Raw genomic sequence first — 27,374 nt, 5'->3', positions numbered from 1 at the left:
ACAATTTCTTATAACCAATAACCTGATAGACCAATGGCAACGAATAGCCTCCTGAAGGTTTCACGTATGTGTGAGTTAAAATTTAAACATTTCCCTGTCAGTGAAACAGGAAATACAGAGTTAAATTCATTGGATAGTAGCATCTTGTGTTGAAAAATCTTCAATATAACAACAGATAGAAAAAATAAAACTGTTTTACTGTTGACACATTTATTTTCATTGTTATAGTGTAATATCGTAAAAATTTACTTTATGAAAGTATGACCAAATCATAATTAACATTCTTATGATGTACACAGCTCACGGATATAATTTCATCAAATATAGTTTTTATTGTATTGCATTGCAAGAATGTTTTTTTAACTTGTGTTATAATTAATGTGTTGTGTGATTGATTGTTGACATGTTCTAAATCCCAGGGCGTTCAACTCCAGGTGGGATCGACGCAACAAAAAACAAATAACTAAAATAAACAATATCATGTCAATTGATAGAATTTGCTATAAGGGGAACCAAGTTCGCAGAGGCTTCGAACATGCACAAATCCCAAGCGATAAGTCGATAACTTGGCAAACAATTCAGCAATTCCCTTTAGTACGATAACTGTGCGTGGCTTTATTTCAAACTATGTGTTGCAGTCTATCACAGTTCTTACAAAAAAAATTCATTTCATGCTGTACCACGGTAACAATAATAAATCAATAGAGAAAATTTAATCTGTATGCAAATAAAAAAATAATAGTAAAAATATATATTCTTTGTAGCAAGAATATTGATGAATGCAAAATACACACAGGCAGAAAAAAATCTACAAATAATTACATTTTTAGAATAAAACCGTTGGTTCAACGGAGATGAATGGAAAGCAATTAACTTCCGAAAAGCAGACATGAAAATACAAGATCCTACGAATAAATTGTAAAACATTAAAAAAATTGAGAGAGAATAAATACAGAATACAAATTTTAAATGAATGTCTACAGAAACCTTCATAGGAAGAAATAATATTGAAACACGAGGACCCAGAAAAATTAAGCCAGTGATTTTTTTTTGTTCCCGTTACAACGTCAGGTTCACACAAAATTTCTTCTATTGGGTAACGAAGTTCAATAAGTATTGCAATGGAAATTCTTGATGGAATTTGAAGCAGAATTTTTTTTGCCATTAGGAAAGGTTGCGAAGGAGAGCTGAATACCTCTTTCCTGCGTCTTTGAAAACGTCACCGGTAATGAAAAACGCCACCAAAGTAGCGAAACAGCGCGCAAAAGGTCGTGGGATCAAAAGGAGTCGTTGCGGGGTTGATCAGGGGCAAAGGAGTTCAGGCCATGGTTCAGGCAGGAGAGTTTCAGAGACCGACTTCTTACTGGGACCGCGTACTTATGTAAAAAAAAAATAATATTATCATAAAGGAATTCTTGGGAAACTATTTTGCCGAAATATTTTCTTGTAAATCTCCGACCATTATTAAAGCGCCCCATACACTAGCGGACATGCTCGGCGCATGACCGCTACCACAAACTACACGAGCATGCTCGTCTCTTTCTCCATAAAGACAGTCGGCACAATGGCTGCAAGTAGCATTGCACTGTTTGGCGGATTATTTTGTTTGGATTAAGAGCCACTAAAAATGACACGAAGAGTTTGGTCTAAAAGGTGGCTTGTGGAACGAAATCGTTATAGTGAAATGTCAATGCTGAGAGTGCCATACTCAACAGACCTGCATAGTTATTTGAGGATGGATAAATGTACATTCGCATTCACATATAATGTTCATTCACATTTCTCTGGCTTCTGTTTTCACTAGCTGATCGTAGCAATCTAGATTGATATGCCTATTGACATACTCCTTACTACTTATATCCCACATCGTTCGAAAGGTGCGATATAAATTTATGAATTCCTCCCAAAAAAAAACTTGATTGTCACTAGAATACATGACGATGCAACAGACAGCACACTCGCTGTGGGCTCGGGGCGAGCATGTTGGGACCTGCCACTCACTGGCGGATATGCTCGGTCCGGGGCCCGGCTCGGAGGGAACTGCCATCCGACGGCGAGCCGAGCATACTCGGTCTGACGGAGGCCAAACCAGCCCACTCACTGGCGGATATGCTCGCCGAGCCAAGTCGGCGAGCATGTCCGCTAGTGTATGGGGTGCTTTACGGTCTCCGAAGTACTTCGTAACAGTGGGGTTAACCTGGAGACATGCCTGGAAGCTGGAATGGAACCCACTATCCCTCCAAAAGGACGTAAAACGTTAGCTACCACGGGCACGAAGGACCCTAAATAAACAAATATAATACAGCGAATTAAACAGTAGATTCCTGTGCAAAAAGTACTACAAATGTTTTATTTTAAGATGCACACATTATGGTTTCCCAAATCATGATGCATGTGGAGTAAGAGATTACGATTTGCAAGTAAAACAGAAATGTGTTCCATATTTTTTACTTTTAGCAAAACAATAAAACATTTTGGCAGTTAGAATTTTTAAAAAAAGAGCGAATCTTTCGGAACTCGCTAGAGATGTGAAACATCTAACCTCGGCAAAGAGCAAACTCATATTTTCTCATGTTTCAAATAAACTTATGATACGAAACTCGGAAATGAGATTCAACGTACATTTCTTTAAACTAATACCGAAAAAAACAACTAAATTACAAAAATAAAATGTGTATTCAAATAGATTTCTTGACCCGAATCACACGTAGTTTCCGCACCCGATGCTAGAATTCGCTGCCAGAGCATCCACGTAGACTATCGAATAGTTTGATTTGCAGAGAGAAATTTTAAACTATACAATGAAAAAGCACCTATAAAATTGAAAAAATAAAATACTTAAACAAATTTTTAACCGTGAATTTGGACCTGATTTTCGACAAGGAATTTTATAAAAATACAGCAAATCTTCTTCAAATAAACTAAACAGTTAATACTTTAAAGTTTCCCTATGAGCTTTTGAAATTGGGTTCGCGCCATTCGCCACAGATAGCAGCACCGTGCGACTTCCAGCACATTCAAGAGATTACGCCCACCAAATTCCGTATACCGAGAGCTAAGACGGAACACATCAAAAATTCCTACATAATTAAAATAACTTTGCAAAATGGACCAATAGAACACGGACTCAAATCTTCGTAATTTCATATAACTGAATATTCCTAGAAACCCCGCTGTATTTTGATTTCCGATTTGAATGTTTCGCTCTAAACAAAGATAAACTAACAAGTGGACAACAGAAGAGTGTTCTTATTGAAGTTTTGAAAGGTTCCGTAATACACCAAGAAATTGTAAATTTTTTTGAATTCACGTTCAAAGAAAGTGATCTCAGTGTCCGTAAATTTATGAAGATCCCTGGATAATTTTAAACCAGTGATCTTCGTAAATTTGAAGGAAATTTTTTTTAACACTGTAGGAGAGCAATGAGACAAGCCAGAGACTAGCGTCAAAGGTATCACCGTGCAAATCATCCTTAAAGTAGGAGAGATAGGAACCAAAATTAGCCACATTTGTTTTAACAGTTTTAATGCCATAACATATTTTTTACGTAAAAATGATAGTGACTTTGATAAGGCATAAATAAATTATTAAGAAATTTTTGAAGACCACAATATTATGTATCATGACGGTATTATTAAAGCTGCAGTCATTCCAGAAATGAATGAATTAAATACAAAACACCAATGATTTATACGGTAAACTATTTATAGTAGTTAGTCATTACACAGAAAAAACTAATTGCCAAGAAAAATATTGTAAATTTGTAAAACACATAGCGATGGAAATATTTACGTTCATGAAATTCCTTTTTCAAGATAATACTGAGCATTACTTAAAAAAAAACATCGTATAATTTTATATTTTAATAGATGTTTCTATCAAGCATAATTTTGTTAGACCGTGGAAAAGACAATGAAACATTAAAAAATTTGACGTTAGTTTATTTTACCGTGCTTGTTAACATGTGCAGTTAATACTGGAAAGCGATTCAAGGAACGATTTACAAATACCTTGAACTATTGGAGGTAAGAATATGAGACAAGTATTACTGCGAACACTTTTTTTAGTCATGTAGTTTTTTTAATGTAAATTTACAAATTTACAAAATATCTCTAAGTTCACATTAAAAAAAAATTCAGGCATTCCACTTAATTATATCCTATGCTTTAACAATGCTCGATTTTTAAAACTAAAACATAGAAGACTAGCTGCAGTACCCGGCGTTGCCCGGACTGAATCTCAGGGTGATATATTGTCCGTGAGTTAAAGCAAAATTGATAGCGTGGTGGACATAGAGGAATGACACACAATTGCTTTTCGTATACTTATGTCTATGACCTATCATATTTTTTTGTTTACCAATGGCGATCGGTTGAACGGTTTAGAAGTTGATGCGCTGCAGCGCCATCTAGCATGTGAGTTGCGAAGTAAAACCGTTAGCACAAAAACATTCTCCATAAAAAAATAATTGGTGGTCTGTTAAGTCGTTTTACGGACGATAGTTTAACGTGACAACGTCATAACAAAACATTGATGAAATGATTGCATACATTTATGAATGAAATTGAATAATTTTTATTGAATTATCACTATTTTGTATGAATACAAAGAAGGAGTGAAATGAAATTTACAGTTTAATTGATAAATTTACTTTTATTTGCACTCATTAATTCAAATATGTTTATTACTTTAACGAAGAGATTATTTTAACTATAACTTTTATACATGTTTGCTATTTAACTTCTTCCAATCTGTGTTATTCTGTTAAGGATAGGACGATGGTAGGAAAAGTAGGAAACGAATGGGAGTGTTTCAAGTTTAATGTGCCTCGAAAAAGTCAAATCGATGGTTGTTCCAATCGAGTGGAAGAGAGATATATGCGGCGCAAGCGTACAATGAGCGTAATGGAACACAGAGTAATGGGACAATGTGCGTAACGGGACTCTTTTTCGTGCGTGCAGCCGGCGTTCATCGATTTATTAGACGTTGTCACGTCAAAAAAAAACATTACTACGTGCCAACTTTCATGGCAATTGGTCATATGTTGTCGGAGTTTATCAACGTCAGACATACCAACGTCCTTTTTTATGTGTATATATATAATATAAATTGTTACGGAGTGAGAACGGCTGAAACCAAGATGGCGTAAGTTGGGTCCTGACCTCCCGCGCTGGGGCGAGCGACATCGAAGGTGACGCAGGGGTGCGCGCGAGTGTGCGAGAGAGAGAGAGAGAGAGAGAGAGAGAGAGAGAGAGAGAGAGAGAGAGCGTGTGTGTGGCATATTTACCCAGCTGTTTACCTGCGGTGCCCATGTTGAGGATGCTGATCTCTCCGAAGTAGGAGCCGGCCTTCAAGGTGGCCAGCACGGTCTTGCCGTTGTCGGCGACCACCTGCAGCCGGCCGTGGTTCACGATGTACATCTCCTTGCCCACCTCGCCTGCCGAGAGATACAGAGATACAGGGATGAAGCCGCTGTTTCACGTCCACCCGCAGGTCCGGCCGTGGTTCACGATGTACATCTCCTTGCTCACCTCGCCTGCCGAGAGATGCAGGGATGCAGAGATACAGAGATACAGCCACTGGTTCAAGTCCACCCGCAGGTCCGGCCCCCAAGAACGACACGGCGTCATCGAGGGATCTAAGATATCTTTAGTTTTGTAAATATGTAGTTGGGCGGTATTTGTGAAAAAAAAAAATTTAAAAATCCGAAAATACTTTTATTCTATGCTCTTTAACTTCCTCTTTTCATTAAACCTGGCGAAGATAAGAAATTCCAAATACTTTAGGAGATATCGAATTTTTTAATTTTCATCACAATACATGTGCATTCATACGGCGTTCACTTTGTTTCTTGTTTACGAGTATGATTTTTTAACGTTTCAAATTTTAATGTTTTATTTGTTATTTGGATATTGTTGCGAAAATAATGAGTAAAAAAAATACGTGAGTTCCTACTGTTAATCCTTTGTCCCGGTTTGTTAGGTCAGGTCAGTTACATTATAAACACTTTAAAACTAAACAAACATTAAAATTAATTCATATTATTTTCAATGTCTGCTTAGTTTGAAAGTATTTATAATGTAACTGACCTGACCTAATCGACCATCCACATACACACGGCAAAATAAAAAATGGCGACGGTCGAATGATTGGACAGGTCTAGTATTGCAAAATAAGATCGGCGATATCTCCTAAAGTATTTGGAATTACTTATCTCCGCCGGGTTTAATGAAAAGAGGAAGTTATTTACCTTTAGTTTTTCAGAATAGGCCTTTGGAATCACAGTTGGCAAGAAACAGTCTTGTATCACCACAACACGTGGCTATGGTTAATTTTTTTGCACATATGAAATACGTTTAAAACCACAATTTCTTTAAATGATTCATGCAATGGGGAATTTTCATTTATTCAAATTTTTTTTGGACATACGAAATTGCAGATGTTCACTGTTTGTCATGGAAAAATTCCATAAATTAAAAAAAAAAAATCATGATTCTGTTCGTGCCTGATGACGGGAACATATGTCAGTATCCGAAACGTCGCAACTTTTTGTCATTTGAAACCTTCCTGTGTTCGTCAGTGCTATAGTTGTTGTGTTGACCATAGTACTTGTTTAGTTTCGTCGTTGTATAAGTTTGTTTTACATCAGCTGATTCAGTCTTGTGTTCTGTGAATTTTTTTATCTTCATATTATTTGTTTATTGATTGATATTATTTATTTTTGGTATTTTCCCATGACAAACAGTGCAAAAGTCAATGTTGTATGTAAAAAAAAACTACATTAAAACGTTAAAACAATAGTAAATTAAACAGAATATGAAAATATGGGACTTTATTATGTATTATTTTGCTTATTAAAGTGCGCAGTTAAAACTGGAAAAATGCATATGGAAAGGTTTGCAAATAACTTATAGAGTAAAAGTGCCCGGGTAAGAATACGAACTCGGGCACCAAGGAAAAAAAAAGTATTAATTGAGATAAAACTTTTTTGACTTGCGGTTTTAACTTCATCACTATCACTAACCGATAAATCTAAAATGGTTTTCGTTCTACAATGTATTTGCAATTTCGCCCAGATAGGTCCAGGCAAACGCGACGTGCCCTCAGCAGTTTGCAGATCCGATCGGCATATCCCCAATCTCTCGAGCACCCCAGGTTATTGCATTAAACTTGCACCGAAGGAAGCAGTTTACACAGCAGCGATCTAACTTACAAAGTAGCCAATCCAGCACGGAAATTAAACCCGTGTTGCCATGGCTACAAGGCGCGCGCAGATAACCGCCTCGTAAACCTAATTAGCCCAGAAGAGGAATGGAGTGGCGTACCCTTTGTCGCGAACCTACTCGGCGCTGATTGGCCGGGCCATGGTGCCCGGCGCCATGTTGCCGGATCGTTAATTAATAGCCCGACTCGAGCCGGGGCGATTAATTACGCCCAGTGCGAGCTGTAGCTAATTTGGTGTTGCTTTCCGAGGAGGCCCATCGCCACCCTTGAGCTCGAAGTGTACTTGGAACTCGCGCCCTTGTCCACTCCGCTTCCCAAAGAAGCAAGGGCACGAAGATGAAACCCGAGAACCTACATTCTCCATCATCAAGAGGAATCGATCCTCGCCGTATTACACTTGTACGCATACAGCCGCAAGGCTGGGGTTGAAAACCTTCGCAAAATACGCAAGAACGCAGTGACGCAACATGCAACAAATGCAAAAAAAAAAAAAAACCTACAGAGTTTATAAAACACAAGTCAAAATACGCCACTACCTTGCAAACTTAAAAAAAAATTATCTTCGTTCTCGCAGATGCAGTTTCTCACACTGCAGATGTTGTCCCCGGAAAATTATATCTACTACCTTTCCTGCTAACATTGCCACCTGATGATAACATATACATTTACTGTAGTGAAGTCAAACGGATAAAATATATACCACCTTTCCTACAGACGTATTCTCTGGACGAGAAAATTCACTACCTTCTCTTGCAAATGTAGTCACCCGAGGATAATATTTTGTACCTTCTCTACAGAATAAGTTGCCCATTTATAACATCTACTATCTTTCCTGCAGACGTAGTTGTCTGATGTGAACAAACATTAGGATTCTTGCAGGCGTTGTCTCGCACGACGAGAACACATACTACCTTTCTTGCAGACGTAGTTGCCTGATGTGAACACACAGTAAGATTCTTGCAGAAGACGAGCACACATACCTACTTCCTTTCCTGCAGACGAAGTCGCCTGATGTGAACACACAGTAGGATTCTTGCAGATGACGAGCACACATACTACCTTTCCTGCAGACGTAGTTGCCTGATGTGAACATACAGTAGGATTCTTGCAGACGACGAGCACACATACTACCTTTCCTGCAGACGTAGTTGTCTGATGTGAACACACGGTAAGATTCTTGCAGACGACGAGCACACATACTTCCTTTCCTGCAGACGAAGTCGCCTGATGTGAACACACAGTAGGATTCTTGCAGACGACGAGCACACATACCTACTTCCTTTCCTGCAGACGAAGTCGCCTGATGTGAACACACAGTAGGATTCTTGCAGATGACGAGCACACATACTACCTTTCCTGCAGACGTAGTTGTCTGATGTGAACACACGGTAAGATTCTTGCAGACGACGAGCACACATACTTCCTTTCCTGCAGACGAAGTCGCCTGATGTGAACACACAGTAGGATTCTTGCAGACGACGAGCACACATACTACCTTTCCTGCAGACGTAGTCGCCTGATGTGAACACACAGTAGGATTCTTGCAGACGACGAGCACACATACTACCTTTCCTGCAGACGTAGTTGTCTGATGAGAACACACAGTAGGAATCTGGCAGACGACGAGAACACATACTACCTTTCCTGCAGACGTAGTTGCCTGATGTGTACACACAGTAGGATTCTTGCAGACGACGAGCACACATACTACCTTTCCTGCAGACGTGGTTGCCTGACGTGAACACACAGTAGTATTCTTGGAAACGACGAGAACACATACTACCTTTCCTGCAGATGTAGTTGCCTGACGTGAACACACAGTAGGAATCTTGCAGACGACGAGAACACATACTACCTTTCCTGCAGACGTAGTTGTCTGATGAGAACACACAGTAGTATTCTTGGAAACGACGAGAACACATACTACCTTTCCTGCAGATGTAGTTGCCTGACGTGAACACACAGTAGGAATCTTGCAGACGACGAGAACACATACTACCTTTCCTGCAGACGTAGTTGCCTGACGTGAACACACAGTAGGAATCTCGCAGACGACGAGAACACATACTATCTTTCCTGCAGACGTAGTTGCCTGATGAGAACACACAGTAGTATTCTTGGAAACGACTAGAACACATACTACCTTTCCTGCAGATGTAGTTGCCTGACGTGAACACACAGTAGGAATCTTGCAGACGACGAGAACACATACTACCTTTCCTGCAGACGTAGTTGCCTGACGTGAACACACAGTAGGATTCTCGCAGACGACGAGAACACATACTATCTTTCCTGCAAACGTAGTTGCCTGATGAGAACACACAGTAGTATTCTTGGAAACGACGAGAACACATACTACCTTTCCTGCAGACGTCGTTGCCTGACGTGAACACACAGTAGGAATCTCGCAGACGACGAGAACACATACTACCTTTCCTGCAGATGTAGTCGCCCGGGGAGAAGAGCACCGGCCGCAGTCGCAGCACCAGCTCGCACAGGAAGCCCGCCTCGGTGTTCTGGAAGATCTCGACCCTCTTCAAGGTGTCCAGGTGCACGTTGATGGCGATCTCCGCCTTCAGCTTGTCTGCGGGCACCACGCACGTCCCTCTGCGCACCTTCGCCAACCAACGTGCAGGCTTTGTTCCTTACACCACAGACACGTGCGGACGTTGCTCCTAAAGGTGGGTTTGCGATTCAAAATTAAGAATTAAGGATTAAGACTTAGTCGTGTACTTACCATATGACTGTATGTAAACTAGTGGAATGGTTTATGATTGTCGGGTGCGAATTTTGACGGGTCGTGTGCGAACCATATGATGACTTAAGACTTAACAGAAATGGTTATATTTTATATTTTTCGTTAAGACTTAAGGGAAGCGACCTATCTAAACAAACTGGAACCTTTCAGCCGGAAGTTTATGTCTTGGTATTGGACCGAGCGTGGCAGTATTTTTGGTTAGAATTCGTATATTTGTAATTACGAATTAATTTATACATGAGTGAACATTCTTATGCAACTGAATTTTACATTTCAGTAGAAGATGATGTAATGATAGAAGAAAAATGGATATCCCATTTGTCAATAACCTATTTCAAAACTGCTTCTCCATTTCGAACAATGGCCGACCATGTGTTTTGTGATGTGATTGGTTGGAATTAACGACTTCGATGTCAATCATAAACTGGAAAATGTAGTTTTGACTTAATCGTGTGCTCGATGTTAAGTTTTAATTCTTAAGGAAATCAATCGTAAACCCAGCTTTACACTTCGGACACGTGTACTCAAGAACAATCGGAACATAAAACTAACAACTGAATGTCTTCCAAAAAAAAAAAGAAAAAAAAAGAAAAGGGGTTTGTCTGTAAAGTCGGTTTACGGACGATAATTCTACGTGATAACGTCATGAGAAAACATTGATGAAAAATTGCATACTTTTTTTAATTTTCAAATATTATTTACATTTTTGGCATATTTAATTTAAATAATTTGTTTAAATATAATCACGAACAATTAGTTAAAAAGCCCACCTTAACCTGTTTGATATTATTAAAAGATGTTCTCGAAATATAAAGGTAAAAAAATAAAAAAATAAAGACGTGTTCACCAACAGTTTATCCGGCACAAAAGTTACGATTGTAAGAACATATGTGCAGAAATGAACATAAAAAGGAAGTAATTTTACACCTAACATAGATAAAGGACGATAAACTAGCCAGTATTGACCCGATAAAGAATTGCATTAAATAATTTTATTGATTTATTATAGATAATATATATACACAGGATGACTGTTAATAGCACCTAATAATTGATGGTATAGGAAAATAAATCATGAAAATAACCTTGACGCATTACTTGTGAGGTCCAATTTTGGAGCTCGTAGAATTCTTTGGTGGCACGCCTGAACATAGGCAACGCGTGTTGAGTGCAAGTATCGCACGTGGGCGCTACACAATCGACTGGTTGCCAGTGTGAGGGGTGCCAACTATAAAAAATTTATATACGCTAGTACTATATAAAACTCGTACACATAGATCCATATAGTATGACCGTGATTGAATCTGGCCATCAAAATCTTCTATTAGCGTGTATGCTAATTGACTGTCTTGGTTTAAATCACAAAAGCAGTTCGCCCCGAACTGTGACTTAGCCATTATCCGTTTTCAGTGACTGTAAATATGAACCCACAACTAATAACTAATATTTACAATGCAATAAACAATCTTACAACAAAATAATACTAAAAGTAGATAATTGTGGAAACGTTTTCAAAAGTGAACGCAATAAATACATTTTTAATTCATTTTTTAAATTAAAGTTTATATTCTTGTTTATCTACTGTTTTTTTAAATTTGATATTTGAAACGTGTACGTTTTCTCTGTAAGAAATGATACTACCGTTTAAGAGAACCTACTGAAAAATATTAATTGATTATATATATTTTCCCCCTTAGTTTAAGTGCAAGCTATTTTCTTAGCTTAGTCATTTCTTAGTTTTACTATTTAACTTTAATTTTTATTTGTAAAAGTAATATATATTTTTTAAAATAATTGGTTCAGTGTAAGAAAAGGTAGTAGCCACGCCTTAACTTCACCGCATGTATAATAAGATTAATAAACTCTCACAGAAGCTGTATAGATGTATTCCAGTTACATTAAATTGCATGTATTTTTTTCCCTTTAGTTCACCTTCTTTTATTTAGTTCACAGGCATCCAGTAACACGATCTCTGAGGGCACTTTCCTCTTTGAACTCCAAGCCAGGAATTAAAGCGATGCGTTTGATTTTGAAAGCGACATTGTACATTGTGTGTTGATTAAGTTTACCTTAAATTCCTTGACCGTTTTTTTGCTGGTACAAGAAATTAAAAAAAATTCAACGTGCACACCTGCGCCTACCTACAAAGTTTTCACGGAAATTCCAACCAACACGCATGCTATAGAGCCCGGAAAAATTCGCGAATTCATTTCGCGATAGGCTAAAATACAAATAGTTATACCTAAGTGCTGCCTCTGCTATTGGCTCACAACTCACCTGGATGACTCTGGGCCAATGTGAAACGTCCAACCAAAGCTTTATCGAATCACAGGCTGCTACGTTGGGACGTCTCACAAGACAGCAGCCAACGAGTGGGCGACATTCGACGAGAGTGTACGCAGAACTATGGAGTTCATCCTGCAGGTCATTGAACCCGCGAATTTTTCCGGTCTCTATATGCACGCGCGCACAAACGGCGATCGCTCTGGATGTTGCGTCGCCCGGCGGAACACGTTTCATGCGCCGCGTCTCACCAGGCAGACAGCTGACGGCCTTCTCCTCGTCCGAGCACTTCTGCGTGAGCCACAGGTAGTCGAACCACTTGATCACCTTCACCTGCAGGTGGTTCGGAACCCGGCGCATGCGCATGTACGTCTTCACGCCGTCCAGCTTGGCTGCGAACATCAGAGAACAGAGCGCGCGTGCTGTGGGCGTTCCGAACACACCCTTTCGTTTCACAAACCCTTCTCAAGTGAAAACTTCCTTTCTGAGGGGGATACAATTATCGAGCGTATTTCCACTATGTATTATCTATAGCTAGAGACCTGCAAAATTCGCGGATTCATTTCGTGACATGCTACAATTCAAATAATTATACCTTAGCGCTGCTTCTACCACTGGTTCACTGTTAATTCTGGAGTAATGAGGGCCAATTAGAGACCTTCGCTCAAAGAAGTGTCGAATCACAGACACTCAGTCGAGACGACTCACAAGTCAACAGCCAATGAACAGGTGGCATTTGCCCGAGTGTTTAGAGTGTAGTAGAGTCTATCCCGGAGGTCACTGAATCCGCGAATTTTGAAGGTCTCTATCTATAGCTATTTTCTAGTCCTTGTACCATTTATTGAAGAGCTTGATTTGAATGAAGCAGACATCTTATTTTCATAGGTAAATTCAAATCCTTAAATTATATTTTCTAGTCCTTGTACCATTTATTGAAGAGCTTGATTTTAATGAAGCAGACATCTTATTTTCATAGGTAAATTAAAATCCTTAAATGATATTTTTCTAGTCCTTGTACCATTTATTGAAGAGCTTGAGTTTAATGAAGCAGATATCTTATTTTCATAGGTAAATTAAAATCCTTAAATGATATTTCCAAACGCATGAGGGGAATAGTTAAGGGAGTGCCTCCCATTTCAGATCCAGATTTTATATTTACAGTAATTACAGATAATCTTGTATACTTTTTTAATTGGTTAACATTCACGAAATGAAAAAAACATATACAGCGCATACTTTTTGCATAGTTAGCTGCCAAAGTTACATTTTTTAAAAGTTTTTGGGTTGTACGAATAAGGAGAATTTAATTTATTGCAAAATTGAAACTTTGTAGGTTTAATTTCAATGCCACTGGCTACTTAATGATATGGTTTACATATCTATAAAAAAAACTCATTTCATTTTTCTTGACTGTCAAAATCGTAACAAATTTGAGAATTTTGAAATGCCAAATAAAATTATTAATATCTTCTGAAAGAAATTCAAACTATTTCTTGAAGTAAGCAGTGGCATTGCAGTTAAACCTAAAAAAGTTTCAGTTCTGCAATAAATTAAAATTTTCTTATTTGTACAACCCAAAAACGTTAAAAATGTAACTTTGGCAGCTAATTATGCAAAAAGTATGCGCTATATATATATATATTTTTCATTTCGTGAATGTTAAAAAAATTGAAAAAAGTCTAAAAGTTGATCAGTGATTAATATAAATATAAAATCATGACCTGAAATGGGAGGCACCCCCTTAAGATGAGGAAAGGACAGGGGAGAGGTAGAAATGACGCAGCACACTTACAGAATTGCATGCTTGCTCACTTTCATACTTGAACACTTACAGACTCGCGCAATAGCAAAATTTAGCGCTCGCATACATTAATATATACCTATATATATATATATATATATATATATATATATATATATATATATATAAAAGAGAATCATGTTCCCTACACCTATTAATATAATAAGCAAGAGGTTTCACTTCTGTCACGCGTGGATTCCACGCAAACATTGTTTTCATTTAAAGCTATTCTTACTTAGGCGCGTTGTGAAATTTTAGTATGCAACCTAAATGCAATTAAATGCGCGCGCATCCCAAAACGGATTTTCAAACAGCTGAAAAGTCCAATGCGCATGCGCGTTTCTGCTACAGCCACGAGCCGAAGTCGTCAAGTTGGCGTGACCACGTGCGGCAACACGCACCTGTACATATTCACTTTCGTGAACACCGGCAACACGAACCTGTACATATTCACTTTCGTGAACATCTGGGGATGTACTAAGCGTACAGGCGTGCCCAATAAAACTTTATGGTAGTGAAAAAATCCTGGCATACACTTTGTAAACTATTCATTACAAGAAATAATAACTACTTAAAAATACCTATAGTTTATTAGCCAAGAATATTGTGTTGGAATAAAATTAACATCAAGGATGTTTCACATTCTGTTGGTTCTCTTTAACATTACGAACTTGGAGCTGTTACTAACTATATTTCATATAAGCAGTTGCAGTCTAATATATATTTAAATAACATAAATTTTAACGAGCACATTTGAGTTTCTTAGGTTTTACTAAACAAAAGGATAAGCATGTTTTAAAATAAAGTAGAGTTTTGAAATTTTACGTATTGAAAAACTCAATGACTGAGCCATCAAGGATGACGCGCGGTGCTCTAACGTGTAAAGCTGGAATTAGTTAATTAATTACACGGCAGATTGCGCCAACGTGTGCGAAGTTAGAAAACAAGAGACTACTAGGCCGTGAAGTGTGACGTCTGTCTTTTGGCGAGAGGAGAGTTGCTTTCGGATGGGTGCGGCGTAAGGTGGTTATAGAGCGCGAAGTGTTCCGCGGTGGATCTATCGCGACATTCCACCATCTCGCTGGAGAGCCACAGTACAAGCGACGATGTCTGCACTGAGTCTCCTGGCATAGAGCATCCGCCTGCTGTGAGTCTCACGGGTCTCACCAAGGAGAAGGATGGGAAGTTGCCAGACCTTACTATATGGCCGTGTGGCGGCGGACATAGAGAAATGACACATCCTCAATGTGTGTGTGTTATAAAAATGAATTTTCCCCTTGTTTTTCATTTCATTAGAAATTTAATTTCTTAGAAATATTGTGGCCTTTGTGTAAAAAAAGGTTATAAGCTAGTTGTATGCCAAATCTTATCCAATTCCGTTCAGCGGTTCGGCAATTTTTGAGTAACTAAAATGCACACAAAAACTTTCGCATTTATAAAAATTCGTGTGATAAATGCAGAAAATAACCACAGCCATGTGTTGTACAAAGTTACAATATCTTTCTTGTAGCATGACAAGACTATTTCTTTGGCAATTGGCTTTCAGAGGAATGTTTTGTAAAAGTGCAGAATTGTTTTTTTTTTTGACGTGACGTCTAATAAATCAATGAACGCCGGCTGCACGCACGAAAAAGTGTCCCGTTACCCAAATTGCTCCGTTACGCTGTGTCCCGTTACGCTCATTGTTCCGTTACGCTGTGTTCCGTTACGCTGTCGGCGAGTGCAGTAATAATAGGTTATGTTACAATTGACTAAAAAATTATAGTGATTCATATAATTGATGATGGATATTTGATAACAGTTTATTTACTTATATGAAAACTTGTTCATAATTATATTTAGACTTTAAAGCTAATCGCCAGTTTTTAAAATTAATTACAAGTCATCTACACGTGAAACTGTTTCGTCGACTGTTTATAAAGTGAAGTGAAAAGTTTATGTGGTGTTCATTGCTTATTACAACTACAATTTCGGCAATAAAGGTTAATTATTCTTGCATTTTAAAAATCTGATTACTAGTATAATTTCAAATATTTATTCTTATATTATTAAAATAAAAATGATTCAATTTTATTCATTAAAGTATGAAATAATTTCATCAATGTTTTTTCATTACGTTGTCACGTTAAACTATCGTCCGTAAACCGACTTAACAGACAACCAATTTTTTTTCCCTCCCGAGGACTGGCTCATGCGCCGTCCACACGGGGTGGCCGGGAAAGGACACTCCCGTGGACCAGGGGACGGAGGAGGGGAGTCGCAGCGTCGGTCCTGAGTGAACCCCGAAGGACACGAGCCATGTTTCTTCCATGACGGGCTCCCTCGCGGGTGTGTTATCTCCCGCCGGAGTTCAGATCCTCGTCCGATGATCCAGCAAGCCCGTCATCAGAGGGGGGGGGGGGGGGGGCCCGACGGCGAGGCGACTGTCAATTTATTTGACTCCCTCGAACCCCCTCAATCCACCTCTAAATAACCCGCTTCCTTCCTTCCCCCAGAATATTTTTCGGCCAAGTGAAAGCGAATCCTCTAGAGCAGCGGTGGTCAATTTGCTGCCCACGTAAGAAAAATCTAGAGTCCTTTGGAAACCACAGTTGCCTAGAAATAAATTTGTTAAGCTACAAGAACGATATTGTAACCTTGTACAACACATCGCTATAGTTTTTTTTGTATAAATGTAATATGTTTATTTTTTGGTGATAATACTGAGGATTTTTTTTTTTTTTTTTACAAAAATTGGCACTTATTTTTAATTGATTTTACATTTAAGCATAATTTTACTAAACCATGGAATATATAATCGAATATTCAACAATTTGAATTTATTAGGTCTTACCGTGATTATTAATATGCGCAGTTAATACCGGGAAGCTATTCAGGAACGGCGCATAAATGCCCGGGTAAGATTCCGAACCCAGTTTTAATTTTTTAAAATTTTTTTTACAATATTTAATTAATATTTTAATAAATGTTTTAGTGTTTTACAATATTTTATAAATATCTTTTTTTTTGTTTCTTAATCGTATGCTACATAGAATTTATTGATTAACTTACAAAATAATCCTTGTAATATTTAGAGACCGAAAAATTCGCGCTTTCGATGACCTCTAGGATAGACTCCACAACCCCCTACATACTCAGGCAAATGCCATCTGCTCATTGGCTACTGACTCATGACACCTTTCAACTGGGACACTTGCGATTCGATACTTTTTTGGTTGAAGGTTTTCCATTGGCTCAATGTCCTTCAGATAAACTGTAAGCCAATCACAGAAGCAATATAAAGGTACAGTTGTTTGGATTCTAGCATATCGTTAAATGAATACGTGAATTTTTCCGGTCTCTAGTAATATTATAAATGCGAAAGTTTGTGTGCACTTTTATGAATTACAATAAATAAACACATGCATTAACCGAATAATTTGCCTAAAAAACCGAGTTCTTTGTAAATTCAGATAACAGTATCTTCGTATAAACTACGCCGTATTTAAACTTTTGAGCTTTGTTTTTCGTTATAGACGGGCGAACACACACACACGAAAGAAATAAAAGTTTTTTTGCAAGTAGTCTTTACAAGTTTTATAAGTTTTTTTTGATATAATAGGTTTAGTTTTGTTGATTCATGCTCATATTAAGTGAAGTTAGTACCCGCAAATTTACGCAGATCCCTTGATAATTTGTAGCCAGCGTTCTTCGTAAATTAAAGGTGAAATTTTTAAGTGTGTGTGTCTTTGTAATTTATATATATATATATATATATATATATATATATATATATGGTTAACCTACTCAGCTCCTTAACGGCTGCACCGATTTTCATGAAATTCGGTATTTAGTTACTTTAGGTCCTGAAACAGGACAGGGTACTTTTCATTCCCGAAAAATGTATAGTTACTGTGGGGTAGAAACAAAGCATCAAGTTGTTGAGGATAGTAACAAAAACGTAACATTACATTTTCTGTAAGGATTTTGTTTTTTAAGTTTAGCGTATTCGATAGGTGTAAGCCCTGAAATAACAAATTACCACTATATTATTAATACTTATTGAACCAAAAATTGTATGTGTAAAACTTTAACTGACCGTGAGAAACCTGATACCGTAGCTAGAACATTATAAGATCGCTGTAAGAAATTTATGTAATGATTTTTCAAAGGGGTCTGTCCCTCGGATTAGTTTCAAAAATGATATCTGGCCCTAGAAAAGAATGTATTTGGCCAGCGCTGCTCAGGATCAGTGATATGGAACACTACACTCTTTTAGAGGGCGACATACATATTAATAAATATTACATTACTCACAATCTATTTTTTTTAATGTCGTAGAACAACCTACCTATTGTAGCCGTTACCATTGTGCGACCTCCGGAAAATCTTTATATAGTTTTTCGTTTCACGGTCCATAGACCCCAAAACTATCGACAACTCAAAAGTTTATATATCAAATTTTCAGGAACACGATAATTGGCGTTATTTTTCACAAATAACTTCTAAACTGATACATAAAATATAATAAAGGAAAATCTCGGTCAAGTTAATTAATGGTCAATATTTGACCAAAGGGGTGGAAATGGGTAAAGTGTTTAAAAAAAAAACAACAGAAAAATCACTGTTATGATGAATGTCACATCCGTTTGAACATATTATAACTCATAGGGGTAATATCAAAATATTTTGTCTAAATATATATTTTTTTACGACCAACCATAACTGCAAGAGATGAGAAAAAAAAACAAGGCTTGGAGGACTCCCTTAGTAAGCACATTATCTAATAAGTTAAAATTATTTATAAATTATATAATTTTTATCTAAAACGTTTGTTTAAAATAATTGTTGATAAAAACGAACCACTGCAGAAACGAGATTTAAAAAAAGAGGTATAATTAAAAAAATCACATATTCCGTAGCATGTACACTATTAAATTCATTATAATTTAACAAAAATTATAACATTATAACAAAAATCATAAACAACTTTCGTCTAAAATAATTTGTTATACGACCATCTATTAATGAAAGGGGTGGAAAATAACAGGGGTTGCATGGCAAAAAAATTGAATAGCTCCCATAGTAATTACAATATTAAATCCGTTCGAATTGTTTGTACACCTTAAATATATTATTAAACTATTGTCTGAAACAACTAACCATTGCTTCAAAGGGTGGATAAAGATGGGTTAAAATACAAAACTACAAAACTAAATACATAACTATCTTAGAAATCACACCATAAAATTTGTTCAGATTGTTTGTAAATCTTTTAATTGTTATCTAAAAATTTTTGTCAGAAACCATTTTTGATAAGATGAGCCATTGATGCAGGGGGTTAAAATAAACTGGGGTGATATTAAATATAAATTAATAATTTCCGTACCTCGTACACCACCAAATTTGTTCTAATTTACTGCAAAACCAAATTATTATCAACAACTTTCATCTGAAATAATTGTTATTGTACCTACCATTAATGCAAGTAGTGGAATAAACAGGGGTTGAATGACAAAAAAAATTCATAACTCCGTTAGTAGGCACACTATAAAATCCGTTAAAATTGTTTGCACAACTTTCAAATATTACCTAAAACCTTTGTCGAACCAATTTCTAATACAATTAACCACTGGACAGGGTGGATAAAAAGGGGTTAAAATAATAAAATTAATTCATAACTCCCTTAGTAAGCACACCGTCTGAAACAATTTTTGAAAATACAAAGAATTATTGCAAGGTGTTAAAACAAACCTGGTGTTGAAATTAGAAAATAAATGAAACTTCACTACCATGTAAGCTATTGTATCTATTCTTAATTTTTGTTTAACCTTCTAAATATTGTTTAAAACTTTTGTTAAAATTAATTTTTACTTAACCAACCATTTTTGTAAGGGGTTAAAATAACAAAGTTTAAAAGTATACTATCAAATCCTTTATAATTTATTGTATGAATCCTAAACTTTATAAAAAACTTTGGCTGAAACAAATTTTTATGAAACGAATTATTACCGCAAAAAAAGGGGGTGAAATTAAAAACACACTTTCAGAGTATCAGATGCGTTCGAATTTATTTTAAACCATCTTACTATTATTATCTTAAGCCTTGGTGCAAAGCAGATTTTTATACGACTACGTTATTAGTTAAAAGGAATAAAAACTGTTGTTTAAGGTAAAAAAAAATTTAATAATTATTTTAGTTGGCATAACATGTAATTCGTTCTAAGCTTTCCAATGTTGGATGCATTGAGTTAAAAAACAAAAATATAATTTTTGCTACATGGAAACTGAGAAAATGTTTAGTCGATCATTTTGTAATATCGGAGAAAATAAATTTACCATGTACATTAAGTACAAATGTTCCAAAAAATATCCAAAAAGAAGTAGGTACTTAAAAATATACCTACTCCTGTAGGCTGTGCCGAAAGGGATTTTTTTCCCCTTTGTGTTAGTGTTATTTAAATGTTCTCTTTTTCAGACAGTGAAATATAAAAAGAAAATATTAATTTTGAGAAGGGGAGGGGGGGGGGGAGAGAATACTAGGTGAATAAATTTCGTGACTTCACTCTGACAAAATTTCTTTATAATTTATTTTTTAAAATCAGAAATTGATACTTCTCGTCTCCGAGGCGTGTAGCGGCGCGCGGACAAAGAGAGCGCTTCTAAACATGTTCGCGGCGTCGCGGGAGTTTTTTCCTCCGCTAACCAGAAAGCTACCCGACTTAGCCTGCATATCCAAGCAGATCTCCTTTCGCACTTCCAAAAATTTTTTTTTTTCGCATCTCTCTCCCCTACTTCCCCCCCCCAAAAAAAAACGCCTTCCGAGCTTCGACTTCCTGCAGACGATGCAATTTCCTGCGCCGCCAGCCTCTCCATTTGTCCGCGCGGCGGCGCCCCCGAAGCGCGCGTGACGGGAATGCACGAACAGCCGCCGGGGGAACCCGACTGCAAGGCGCGGGCAGTTCGTGGGTAGAACCAATGCAGTTCGCACACCCGCAGTTAACAGATAACTCTGACAGAAATTTATGCCCAAGATGTAGAAATTAATTTTTTTGACGTAACAACGTCTAATAAATCGATGAACGCCGGCTGCATGCATGAAAAAATGTCCCGTTACGCCGTGTACCGTTTCGCTCATTGTTCCGTTACGCCGTGTCCCGTTACGCTGTCGGCGAGTGCCGTAATAATAGGTTATGTTACAATTGACAAAAAAAATTATGGTGATTCATATAATTGATGATAGATATTTGATTACAGTTTATTTATATGAAAACTTGTTCATAATTATATTTAAACTTTATAGCTAAACGCCAGTTTTTAAAAAATTAATTACATGTCATCTACACGTGAACTGTTTCGTCGACTGTTTATAAAGTGAAGTAAAAAGTTAATGTGGTTTTCATTGCTTATTACAAAAACAATTTCGGCAATAACGGTTAATTATTCTAGCATTTTAAAAATATGATAACTAGTATAATTTCAAGTATTTATTCTATTGTTATTAAAATAAAAATGATTCAATTTTATTCATAAAAGTATGCAATGATTTCATCAAAGTTTTGTTATGACGTCACGTTAAACTATCGTCCGTAAACCGACTTTACAGAAAACCATTTTTTTTTAAAAAATGACATGTGACATTAAAACCACATTATTTTTAACGTTTCATTCTATCAGAATATTCCCCCAACAGTAGAAACTAAACAAAAATGTTTTGAAATGATTTGTAACACGGCAAAACATAATTTACAGTTAATGCTGTAAAGGAAATTTCCCCAGAAGTTGAAAATTTAAAATTATATTTAACCACAATAAACAGTTAATTCTGTCAGAAAATTTGCCAAGAATTAGAAATTAAAAAAAAAACGTTTTTTTTCCTTCCAAATTATTTGTGACACGAAAAACCAAAACTAACTGTTAATTTTGTCACATAGTTCCTAATTACAAATAATATTTTAGAATGTTTTTTTTAAATTATTTTTATTATGGAAAACCATAACCAACAGTTAATTCTGTAAGAAAATTTTCAAAGAATTAGAAATGTAAAAAAAAGAATTTTTAATGTTTTCTTACACTGAATGCCACAATTAATAGTTCATTGTCATAAAATTACCAATAAGTAGAAACTTTAAAATCCACAATCAATAATTAATTCTGTCAGAAAAACTTCCCAAGAAGTATAATATTTAAAAATGTTTTTAAGTGATGTGTGATTAGGAAAGCCACAACTAACGGTTAATTCTGTCTGAGAATTATCCAAGAAGTAGACATTTTAAAAGATTTCAGATGTTTGGCGCGAAAACCACAATCAACAGTTAATTCTGTCAGAAAATTCCCTAAGCAGTAGAATATTTAAAGAGGTTATTTAATGAATTGTGAAACGGGAGACGACAAAATACAGTTAATTCTGCCAGCAGATTCTCCATGAAATAGTATATTTAAGACACGGTTTAAAATAATTTGTGACACGTAAAAAGGCAATTAACAGTTGATAGCAGTTAACATAATTATTCAAGAAGTAGAATATTTAAAAAGGTTATTTAATGTTTGGTGAAGTGGATAACCACAATTAATAGATAATTCTGTTAGAAAAATTCCCAAGCAGTAAAGTTTTAAAATGATTTTTATTCCTAACTTTCGATTGTTTTCTGAGAACCAATCACAGGCAGGGAATTTTTCGAACGATCTTGGTGTCTTTTCGCATCATTTGAAACTTTCCGCAGTGATGTGCAGTAGCTTCTCGCATCAAAAAAAATATTTTTGCAAAACTCCGTTCCCCCGGAGAAACCCCCGGAATGGCCACCGCATGGGGAGCCCAAGAAAAGAAACGGGCTCCCCATTTGGAAGCCACCTGGAAGATTTTTTTCTGTTCCACCCACCGTTTCTTTGGTAGCCTGACTTGTTACAAGGGATTGTATTCCTACCAGAGAAAATGCCACCATTTTCTCTGGGCAATCCGCCTTGGAGGAGCCGGGGCGCGAACCCGGGTCCTACAAGTCACAAGGCAGGCGCTCTACCCCAGAACCAGAGTGGTAGAGCGGATACTTGCAGTCTTCTTAACACTGACATGATGTTATTCCACGACTTTATTGTAGTTTCGTGTGTCATTAACACGTGCATTACGTGCAGTAACATCTAACCTCGGTAACGAACAAATTTATGTGTTCTTATGTTGTTCGTTCAGCATTAATTATGTAATTTCATAACAGTGAAATATAATTTGTATAACTAGTCTGGCCATTTTTTAGTTACTTTCCTGCAAAAAAACTTACAATCCCGCTGTACAATAATTATATAGAATAGTAAAAACATATGTAAGAGCTTGCACTGTCGATGTTTAAGTTATTTTGAAATAAATTTTAGATATTAAAATAGTGTGTTTAGTTAAAACATGTGTGTGCTTACAAGCATTAAGTTATTGTATAAACATTTTATTTGGTTTTAAAGCCACAGAAAAGTAAACTTTTTTGACGTGACAACGTCTAATAAATCGATGAACGCCGGCTGCACGCACGAAAAAGTGTCCCACTATGGATGTCCCACTACGGATGTGTCCTTTTTGCTCATTGTTCGCATGCGTGGCATCTCTCTTCATGCTCATTGTAGGGCCTACGCATGCGTGACATCTCTCTTCCACTCGATTGGAACAACCATCGATTCGACTTTTCAGTCATATTTTCGTCGTTTGAATTATTAATATTATGTAATTTAACGATCGTTCACCGATTTTCAGCACAATCGGTACGGTTATTTAAAAGTAATGTTGAAAATTCAAAAACGTTTAGAACCAACAATGGTGTTTTACAGTTACAGATAACAATTCAAATTACACCCAGGATCTTTTGCACAATTTTTAAAAAATATTGCAACACATTATAAATAAGTTTGGTGTATTTGGAATGCGTATTTGTTATAAAATCGTGTTCATATTATTCCCCTACCGTGAACAAATTTTTTATAAATATCTATATATGACATCTGAAACTACTCTACTTTAGTATGGCCTCGTGGGCGTGTGGTTAGCGTACCTAACTCTTAAACTAAAGATTGTCAGTTCAAAAACCCGGCATCTGCGAAATTTTTTTTTGTACTTGTAAAAATAAATACGGCGCACGCAACATTTCAAAAGTAATAAATATATTTGAATTAATGAATGCAAATAAAAGTAAATTTATTAATTCAATTGCACATTTCATTTCACTCCTTTGTATCCATACAAATAGTGATAATTCAATAAAAATGATTCAATTTTATTCATAAAAGTATGCAGAGGTAGATTTTATCATGCAAAATATAGAAAAATTAAAAAAAATTTCTTCCTCAAAGAATATAATATTTTTAATGTCTAAATGGTTTGGTTGCAAAAACCTATTACGGCTCAGTCTCAGGCCGAATATATTTCCTTTTCCTCTGGATCAATCATTTCATCAATGTTTTGTTATGACGTTGTCACGTTAAACTATTGTCCGTTAACCGACTTTACAGACAACCAATTTTTTTATATTACTTTTGGCTTTCTTTTGTTTTACCGTGCTAAACCTTCGCAGCTAATACTGGAAAGCCATTCACACAACTGTTTGCAAATAACTTAATATTGGAGGTAGCTACTGGGGCAACACGAAGCATAAATGGTAATACTATATTGTAGTGATACAGTTATTTTCATGTAAATGTACAAATTAACAAATATGTAAATTTACATTAATATTTCTGTTTCATTTACAAAGTAAATTTACGGTGCACAAAGGCAAACAGAATAACTCAACGATGAAACTTGACAGATAGAAATTGAAAAAAACAACGGCTATACAGAGGGTGGGGGGATGATGGTTTGTCTTCCCCGGGAATATTCTAAAATATATAGTTTGAACACTTATTTTTTATATCTGATGACCCTTTAGTCCTTAAATAAATGAAAAATTCTAAGTATAAAAATTGGTTGTCTGTAAAGTCGTTTTACGGACGATATTTTAACGTGACGTCATAACAAAACATTGATGAAATGATTGCATACTTTTATGAATAAAATTGAATCATTTTTATTGTATTATCACTATTTTGTATGGATACAAAGAAGAAGTGAAATTAAATCTACAATTTAATTGATAAATTTACTTTTATTTGCACTCATTAATTCAAACATGTTTATTACTTTAACGAAGAGATTATTTTAAGTATAACTTTAATACATGTTTGCTATTTAACTTCTTCCAATCTGTGTTATTCTGTTAAGGATAGGACGATGATAGGAAAAGTAGGAAACGAATGGGAGTGTTTCAAGTTTAATGTGCCTCGAAAAAGTCAAATCGACGGTTGTTCCAATCGAGTGGAAGAGAGATAGATGCGGCGCAAGCGTACAATTAGCGTAACGGGACACAGCGTAATGGGACAATGTGCGTAACGGGACACTTTTTCGTGCGTGCAGCCGGCGTTCATCGATTTATTAGACGTTGTCACGTCAAAAAAAATTGGCATGGTGTGCGAGACTAAGATTAAGCATGAGTCACAATGCCTCGACACGACACGACACGACAGGCCTGACACGCTCAGTATCCAGTGACATATAAGCTCACCGTGACGTCAACACGACGAAATACGCGCCCCGACGGCCCGCAAGAAGTAGATTCTGTTTATAATGTCGTCGTGTCGTGCCGCACGACGGAAAGCAAAACGGAAAACCTTAAAAAACTAAACTTCAAAAATGATTACGTGATTGGAAAATCTTCATGCTAATAATAGGAATTTAGTTTTACGTTTGAGTACACTTTCACATTTGTAGAGTGCCTTCAACAGTTTACTAAGTTTATTTTCAATTTTTAGCATAACTAACAGCTGAATTATTTTCTGTCCCTTACCAACATATCTATAGATTTGTTTCCTTGTATCTAATATAAACTTAATCTCACTTTGTGAAAGATACGACTGAATGTTTTATATTTATGCACTTCAGCTATCATAAGGAAATAAAAGATTGCTATAGGGCCTAAGTACACTGTTTTTTTTAGCGCATTCTGCACTGCATTTGGCATGGGACGATTTTCCGACAGCCATTTTAGTGTTCGTCGTGTATGTTGTCATGGTGTTGTGACCCTACGCTGTTAACTCTGTCGTGGTGGACGTACAATCTGATTTATCGTGTCGTGTCCGTCATGGCATTGTGACTCCGGCTTTAAGTGACAGAACTCTCATTAAGAAGGAAACGGGTTCGAATCCCGAATTCCCCCCCCCCTTCCCAAACTGGCCCGGTTGTTGTTGACAAGACGCCAATATTCCATGATGATGTTGCTTTGTTCTTTTTTTTTTTGTCTTGAACCTGGCAGTTGACAAGATTCAAAACTAGATCTGTTTTTTTTTTTAAATGCAAAATCCAAAATCCACGTTGGCGGCGCGATGTTTCCCGAGGAAATTATTCGGATGTTTCCCGCGCGCGGGAAGCCCGACGTTATGCCGCGCATCGCCACTTACTCCCCAGTTCAACCCCCCTTTGCACCCCGTCCAGGTTTATCACCCGCGAAACCTTCCCGTCGGAAGATGAAAAGGAGTGAGTTTTGGGGAGGGGGGGGGGGGGGGGGGGGAGGGACGCCCCCTCGTTGAATAATGCAGGGGACAAGCCCGCGCGGTGGAATAGAAGGCGCTGCGGATAAAGACCGGGAAGAAGTTTCTGGAAGGAGGGGGAAGAAGAGGGAAGGGGTTGGGCAGGGTTCATTATGAGCGAAGGAGGGGTGCAGGTAGTGCGCTATCTCCCGGTGCCCGGCGCCACCAGGTGGTGCTGCGAGGGGCGTGAGGGGTCGATGGAGCAGCCGCGAGATGCCTGGAGCATCTCTGGAGTGTAGCAAGGGTCGGAAGGGTGGTGAGGGGGAGTAATGATGCGAGCTAATGACCCGCGTACTCCGGAGAGTGGCGCCCGACGTCGCGACGCCTGATTGGACGTCCGTCCTGGACTCCAGGAAGGCCGCTTGAACCCCCTGCGGGCAGAGGTGTCTCGGGGCTGTGGGGCAAAATGCAGCGGACGGGGCCACCCCCTTCATTTCAAACACTGTCAAAATATTTAAAAAAAAATGGGTGCGTGTACTTAGGTACGCGCGTGAGAAGTTATACCTACTTCTTTGGCATCATTAAAAAATAGTTTCTAATTGCATGCAAAAAAATAAATCATGAAATCATTCAACGATAAAAGCTGTTTATTTAACTATAAGCGGACGGGTTCGCCCCAAGGAGAAAATTGACGCGGCGAGACCTCGTGGACATAGAGAAATGACACACACTCACTATTTATGTGTCTATGAAACATTATTTTTTTTCTGCAATTTAAATTGTAATATACAAAAA

General features: G+C 37.1%; 1 protein-coding gene across 1 annotated transcript in view; it reads right to left on the bottom strand.

Moving 5' to 3' along the window:
- LOC134532298 (cyclic nucleotide-gated cation channel beta-1) overlaps nucleotides 1-27,073 on the bottom strand; it is a 56,702-nt gene extending 29,629 nt beyond the window's left edge. Inside the window, exons 1-4 of the mRNA XM_063368716.1 lie at nucleotides 26,935-27,073; nucleotides 12,517-12,657; nucleotides 9,656-9,808; nucleotides 5,300-5,437 (exon numbers count right to left, since the gene is read on the bottom strand). Of these exons, the coding sequence (XP_063224786.1) occupies nucleotides 5,300-5,437; nucleotides 9,656-9,808; nucleotides 12,517-12,657; nucleotides 26,935-27,073 (571 nt within the window). The remainder of the gene's footprint in view (nucleotides 1-5,299; nucleotides 5,438-9,655; nucleotides 9,809-12,516; nucleotides 12,658-26,934) is intronic.
- Between the last annotated feature and the right edge of the window lie 301 nt (nucleotides 27,074-27,374).

Source organism: Bacillus rossius, chromosome 5, assembly GCF_032445375.1.
Source record: "Bacillus rossius redtenbacheri isolate Brsri chromosome 5, Brsri_v3, whole genome shotgun sequence".
Lineage (NCBI taxonomy): Eukaryota > Metazoa > Arthropoda > Insecta > Phasmatodea > Bacillidae > Bacillus > Bacillus rossius.
This window is presented reverse-complemented; position numbering and strand designations above follow the sequence as displayed.